This window comes from Polyodon spathula, chromosome 4, assembly GCF_017654505.1.
Source record: "Polyodon spathula isolate WHYD16114869_AA chromosome 4, ASM1765450v1, whole genome shotgun sequence".
NCBI lineage: Eukaryota > Metazoa > Chordata > Actinopteri > Acipenseriformes > Polyodontidae > Polyodon > Polyodon spathula.
This window is the reverse complement of record NC_054537.1, coordinates 82,028,410-82,035,737: the sequence shown is the minus strand read 5'-3', so window position 1 is coordinate 82,035,737 and position 7,328 is coordinate 82,028,410. Positions and strand designations below refer to the sequence as shown.

Sequence of the window (7,328 nt, the reverse complement as noted above, 5' to 3'; positions counted from 1 at the left end):
GCCTATCGGCAGCTTTGATATAAAATGCTCAGTAAATATCTGTCAAGCAGGCGTATCCCAAAAGTATTGTTTTGGTGGTCATCTTCGAATTGAAAGGGAACCAAGATTACCAGTGTTCTATAGGCAAATGCTCATCCCTTGCTCCTGATTTCATTATGTAAAACCTGCAATTATAAGAATGTGAACACTGACTAATGTTATCCACTTTCAAACAGATTACTGTGCTCCTGTGGTGACAGTTATATGTCCAAGCTCTTGGGATTGGAACTGCCTTGTGGTAGTACCTTTGTAGAATTGAGTGGAAACAATATGCATGCTGAATAATGACACTACAATTACTCTGCAGTGGAATGAAGTTTGATGAGTTTCCAGTAAAACCATGTACATGTTTAATAATAAAATACCATTCGGATAAAAAGGTCATTGGTTACTCATTTTTCCTCCCGATTCCAGTTTTCTGAACTAGTATAACATAGCAAGAAGTGGTGCAGTGGCTGGTGTACGCCTATGGACCAGGTGCTTTAATAATTACAGCTAAGCTAGAAGCTATTAAACATATTTAAAAAGTAGAATGCACTTAAGTTATTGTAAAATTAACATTACTGTGTGGCTCTATTTAACATAGTGCACCAATACTACCGCAGTACAGTACTAGCATTGCAGAGCTGCACAGTGCAGTATTCTGTCCCGCACCTAAACCACCACTGTCTGCTTTCTGAAATTCAGTTTCACAATCAACTTAGAAATACAGTAAGCGGGCTGCCAGCCTGTTGCCTTCTACCGGTTTGACAAAACACTATTGCAAGAACGTCATCATTTTATAAAAAGTTATTCCACAGACATGTGCAGAATTCTCACAAGCCACACAAACGAGACACCATCGCACAGCCTTTAGTCTTAGGCATTAGTCTTCCTAAAATAGCTTTATCCATCAACGAGACAAATCCGTCTGTCTCATTTTGCCAGACACAAATCTGAATACAAAACTACCAGCATGACACGCGCAACTCGCTGCTTGCATCACGATAGGAAATGACCTAATAGTGGCGGAAGTGGTGCAGTACGGAAGAGAGCGGCAGTACTGTTGTCATTTGCCTGTTGCGGAATGAGTAAGATCGTGGACAGGTGAATCTTCTAGAAACTGTGGCTTTAAATAAAGTAAGCATAAAAAACCTTGTGTGAATAACTAGATTGTAGAGTTTTGCGTGTTTCACTCGCTATCGTTTGTTTCTGCTGTTCACACACTGTGGTGTTGCAAATCAGTAAACAGTGACGTGTAAATTGTAGGGAAGGAGGTAAACAGGACGATGTGTCACATCTTGAACGGCTGCAGTAATTCTGCTGAATAGTTGTGGTGTACAACTGCTTGAATTATCTTTATGTCGTATTTTTTATTATGTTTATACCTTTGACTTTAGATTCTACTCGGTAAATGAAAAAGCTAATGTCTGTGTATATGCAAAGTTTTATTTGAGTAACAGAATACATGGAACGACCCCTGCTCCTCCTGTCTCCACTACAACTAATTTGAATCCGACTGCTACTGACAAAAGACTAGTGAAAACTAAGAAACTGGTTTAGACGTTTTGGTAAAACATGGATCCACAGACTTGAGCTTTTTGAAAGCGTCTGCAAAAAGCGACCCATCTGCTCTGTGATAACAAGTTATTGAATGTTTTAGTTCGCACCCTGTACACAGCACTGAAAAACATAAATAGAATATGAACTGTACTCTCAACTGACCAGGGCATTTAATTAGAGTGAATGTCTGTGAATTTATTATCATGCTGTTATAATTGCTCTTTAATCAATTTAAAGTTAGAAGTTATCACGTGAAAGCAAAAAGGTGTAAGCAGCTCAGCTGTATGAATCTGATATGTTCTTTCTTTACATCACCAGCACCAAGGCTTTCCACAATGTTGGAGTCTTACGTTACTCCACTTTTGATGAGCTATGTCGATCGCTACATTAAAAACCTGAAACCATCAGACCTGCAGTTGTCACTGTGGGGAGGAGATGTGGTTCTCAGCAAACTGGATCTAAAGCTGGATGTCCTAGAGCAGGTATGTCATACTGCCTTGAAGCAGCACAGTGCTGTGACTTCATCTGCAGGGGAGAATGACACAGGACATTGTGTGTGTAATCGTCCAACAAGGCCTAGATGTTTTTACACAAACAATATGGAGGAGTGCGATTTTAAAGAGAATTATGTTGTATATACACTTTCATTTGGCATCAAACCTAACTTGGTTTGAGGGCTCGTTGCCTGGCCGAGTGGACGAGGCAAAAACCCCCATTGATAAAACATAGAATTGTTTTTAAGAAAGGTAGAGAAGGGTAGGTTACGATGAAATCCAAACACAACTGAGAGGTAAGTGAAGAGGATATTTATAGGGCTAACAATATTAATTATCTAATGTGTAAACTGAATGATTCAATTTGGTGACGCGGAGATTGGTGTGTGACCCTCCTCCCGAACTTTAATTATAAATTTAATTTGATACCTTAGCCAACTTGGTTGCCAGACAAATCACCTTTCAACCACATTTGGACTCAACTTGATCCGAAACTCCCCTCGTCCCCTACAACTAAAGTCTTCCACATTGTTACTTTCTGACGCTAACACATCTGGTGATTTTTCTTAAGGCTATGGCTGTTTAGACCTTTTGACTAATCTGTGTTTAAGAAAATTGAAAAATCTTTGTACAGTTTTTCCAGGATAATGTTACTATAAGGTACAGCTGTTAACACATGATTTAGCTTTTGCTGACAATATTAACATTACACTTAGCCATGTGTTCAGCACTTACATATGGTTGCTAAGTTACAGATGCATGTAATTGTAAACCTGTTAGTAAGAATTAATACTCTGAAAAGCCTAGTTTTACACCTGTTAACATAATTTAAATACCCCAAAGTAGTTCTTAGTAGTTTATTCTAGTTTAAGATGGAGCATTCAGTTTTTCACAAAAGAGTTTCCCGTGTAGCCATGGGACTGAAAAGGCTTCAATATTGATTCTGACTTCTTTAAGGGAACATGTTTTTCTTCTTTTTGGTCTTTGAGTCAACAAGAAAAACAGGAAAGATACACAAAGGTGACAGTGTATAATTGATGTCTTGTGTTGCATGGTGCAGGGTTAGAACGCCCGCTCACCTGAGGCGAATTAAGTCTGATGAGGACTAGTTGATGTCTGTGTCTCAGTAGTCCTCTGGGCAAGTACTTTTTTTTTTTTTTTAGTAGTTGCAAATTGTTTTTATAATTTTTTTCCCCAATTTGGAATAGCCAATTATTTTGAGGTTCAGCTCACCGCTACCACCCCCAAGCTGACTCGGGAACGGTGAAGACGAACACAGGCTTTCCTCCGAAGCGTGTGCCTTCACACTGCAGACCCACCATGCAGCCGCCTAAGAGCTACAGTGTCGGAGGACAGCACAGCTCTGGGTAGCTTATAGGCAAGCCCGCAGGCCAGACTACAGGGGTGCGTGGTGAGCTGAGGACACCCTGGCCAACCTGAATCACAATTGACAAGTTTTTTAAAAATGCTTTTTTATTTTTGTTTTTTAGGAACTTAAACTGCCTTTTACATTCCTGAGTGGACACATTCATGAGCTGCGTATCCATGTGCCATGGACAAAACTAGGTTCCGAACCAGTGGTCATTACCATCAACACCATGGAGTGCATTTTAAAACTTAAGGAAGGGGCACAGGTTAGTAATGCTATTGATTGTGCTTTTTTTAATACTCTGTCAATACTCAAAACTTCGAAAGGGTCCTTAGCCAGTTGACATACGATTTTCTAGATGTGGGACATACAGACAGCCAGCCTTCATATTAGGGATGGGCATTTCAGTACATTTTAAAAATCAAATACACATAAATTCCTAAAAGATTACACTATTATACTTTACATTAGGGATGTCACTGTATATCAGTTTTATGGTAAACAGTGTTATAAACTGCCACGGTTTTGAAACAGCAACCATTTTTCTATACCATGATTACCGAGTATTGGCACGGTTTTGTATTCACCATTTGTCCATCGGCAAACCTTAAAAATAAATCTCTAAATTATAGAACGCTACATTTAAATCAATCAAAAATTAAAATATTTTACTATGTTTTCGTAGCAGTAGTAGCTGAGAGACTCAGCATGTGCATAAAGTCTAGGATTACAGTACAGCATAAACTCCGGGTGAGATTTTGTGCAAACAGCAGATCCCTCCAAGAAAATAGTTTGAACACTAATTTGAAGAAATTATAATACTGTATGTTTTTATTTATTTCATGCCTCATTAATGCAGTGGTTTCATTTGCATGGTAGTTTTTATACTGTCATTTATAAATTCTGTGACGCGTATGAATACGTTTTAATTGAAGTTGCATAATTTGTCCCAGTGCTAAACAAAACAATTGCATTGCAAGTTTGGTTTTGCCAAGATCGTACCGTATTGCTACTGCATCATAAAGAAAATACAGCTACATAAGGATTATAGCTTGATATCACAGAATATATTCTTAAAAATTCACGCGAGAGAAGTGGCTTATGAACAGTAAGTACACAACTTTATTATTATGTATATTATTTAAGTAAACTGCCAAATGTCCTGGAAAATATAACTCAAATTCTTTTTTGTGTAGTATGTGTAAACTGTACTGTATTACTGTAGATACCCTACCCTCCTTTGCAACCTAATTTTTATCTTGCCTCTTGAAAATCAGGCTGTTAGCACACAGAAAGCGTGTTTTCATCAGGTGTTTTTTTTTTTTTTTTTTTTTAAACTTATTTTTAGTGGAGTCACTATAATCTTTACAATGTAGAACATACAATATGCATTCTAATTAAATACCGGCACAAGAGGAAATTTGAATGGTGAATGTGCATTTCTGCAGATCTAGACAATGTCTGGCTGCCTAATAAACACTGTGGATTTAAAATGTAAATCTTCATATCTGCAACATGTCTGCCTTGCTGTTCCATTTAACTCAGATACTGTAATAAAATAAGTATGCAGTCGTGTTGGTGTTAACAGCACACTAACTAGCGAACTTCCTTCTTAATAAAATAACTTGCTGTAAATGCATTAACATATTTTAAATTTATGTACACGTTCAGAATTACATTATGTATATTAGGTGTGTGCAAATTTATTAAAACAACCCCCTGCCTTTGTAATTTGATTTTTTGTACAATGTATAGCACTTTTTTCATTTGCAAATGGCGATTTCAAAGCCAGATCAGTTCATTAGTGTGGTATAATTAAATACAGACATTCTGCTGTAATATTTCATTTTTCAAATTGATGGAAACTTTTTATTTTCTCAACAAGTTTTGTAGCAGAAATTTAACTACAGCAATTTAACTTTTGTTTTAAAACTTTAAAGTAAAGTTATTTTTTTGTTAAAAAAAATACTTGACCACAGTGTATTTTTTAAATAGCTATTTAAAAACGGATTACAAAAAAATGAAATTATACCGTGGTATGACGATAACCACGGTATATTTTATGGTGGTTTTCATACCGTCAAAATTTTATAGTGTCACATGCCTACTTTATATCAACCTGCCACTGGCTAAAAACAATAGTTACATTAATACCATAAAGCCCAACTTATGCATAATTTCCAAACAGCAATTAAAGGCAAAACACAATAACGTACAGATTAAAATGAATCAATAACTGATGGCTTCATTGGACAACTATAACAAAAAATGACAGGTAGATGGTTTAACATTATCCCTATGTTGTTCATGTACCTCAGTCTTTTATTGCAAAGTGAGAATTTTACTGTTTACTTTGCACAATGTTCCCAAACACAACTTTTTAAAATGTATTTGTTCAAATCAGACTGGAATTTGTGAAAAGTTTGTTTACGTTCCGATTGATATTGGCTTGCTTGTTAGCATTAACCACAGCAGTTTAAATTAGAATATGCTTACCTTTAAGATGTATTACTTGCCCGATGTAAAAAAATAATGTGAAAACTGAAATAACTGTTGTAGAACCCTGTGTATTTCGGGGGGCTTGAGCCAGGACTCCTCCCCTGAGTCATCCCGCTAAAATATCTGTCAGTCAACCTTTAATTACCGTAGCCAGCTTCCTATTTCTTGTATTGCTTTTCAGTTTGCGGTTACCGCACAGACTTGCAGACCTAATCTTAAAATAAACCAATCGGTTTAAAAATGACTGCTCACTCAAGACACCTTTTTGTTTTCATCTGACTCGGATGAAGACTTTTTCTCTCCTGGCTGTCTTCCTTCAACAAATAATCCTCTGGAGAAACGTTCAAAGAAATCCACCCATCACGTTTCCTCTCCAGTTGACAATGCTGCTGCTTCAACCTCTGCTTATCCCGCTGTGAACGCTGCCATTCCTCTTCGCAACTCTAAATGCATTAGACATCCAGCGCAACCTTTTTACAAAGATTGGCTCATCGACAAAATCGTGAAGACTATTTTCAAAAACAGGTTGCACATTAAAGCGGGGAACAATCGGGTTGCTTTATTTGTTTCCTATTGCAAATCCATATCAGCCGAGCCTGTCTTTCCACCTCAAAAATCTAAGCAGAGATCCAAACTAGTCTGCCCCTGCTACATTGCAAACTTCACTCGCCTCCAATTCAGCGATTACAACCCCTCAGTTTTCAAATTCATCTGATCCTTCCTCTGATTTGCGTTATCATATTTAACGCTATCAAGCAACTCAATCATTCTCCTTCCACCACAATTTCTAATGTGCAAGGTCGCAGGATCACTCACTTGGAACCAGCAGCCATTACTTCCTCATCAATGACAACAACAACAGTGTCTGTCCTTCCCACTGCTTCAGCCACTCCCACACCTACTCTAGAGTTGCCAGTTTTCACTGTAGCAACAGCCTTTGGTTTAGGAACCTCCTCTGCTTCAGTTGAGCATTGCCACACTTCCTCTCCTCAACTGAGATGCAATATTATTGAAGTTAAAGACATTAATTTGGTCTCTAATCTTATTACAACCTCAGAATTTATGGATCACAGGGTAGTTGACTGTGGAGATCTGTCTGTTACTCTAAAATTTCGGGATCCTCAGCTCGGTAAAAAAACTTGCTCTTCGAGAATTTGTGTTTGCATTTTCTGTTTTTCGTGATGTCCTTTGTGAAGTTTATGCTCGCCAACGACACGAACTGGACTCATTCGTTGACGGTACCATTGTTTATGAGTATCATAAAGCTTTTTCAGCCAAAGCAGCATCTTGGTTAGCATTGGGTAATACGCTGATTGACTGATCTCAGCCTGATCATGCTCTTTTCTTTTTCAGTAGTCTCCGTGCTAACACTTGCAGAGTTTGTG

At 37.7% G+C, this 7,328-nt stretch overlaps 1 protein-coding gene across 4 annotated transcripts in view; it reads left to right on the top strand.

Moving 5' to 3' along the window:
• The first annotated feature begins 1,063 nt into the window (after positions 1–1,063).
• Positions 1,064–7,328, top strand: part of LOC121314944 (vacuolar protein sorting-associated protein 13B-like) — a 356,349-nt gene continuing 350,084 nt past the window's right edge. For all 4 annotated transcript variants that reach the window (XM_041248730.1, XM_041248729.1, XM_041248731.1 and 1 more), the window contains exons 1-3: positions 1,064–1,158; positions 1,900–2,063; positions 3,566–3,709. In XM_041248730.1, the coding sequence (XP_041104664.1) occupies positions 1,917–2,063; positions 3,566–3,709 (291 nt within the window). In that variant the 5' untranslated portion in view covers positions 1,064–1,158; positions 1,900–1,916. The remainder of the gene's footprint in view (positions 1,159–1,899; positions 2,064–3,565; positions 3,710–7,328) is intronic.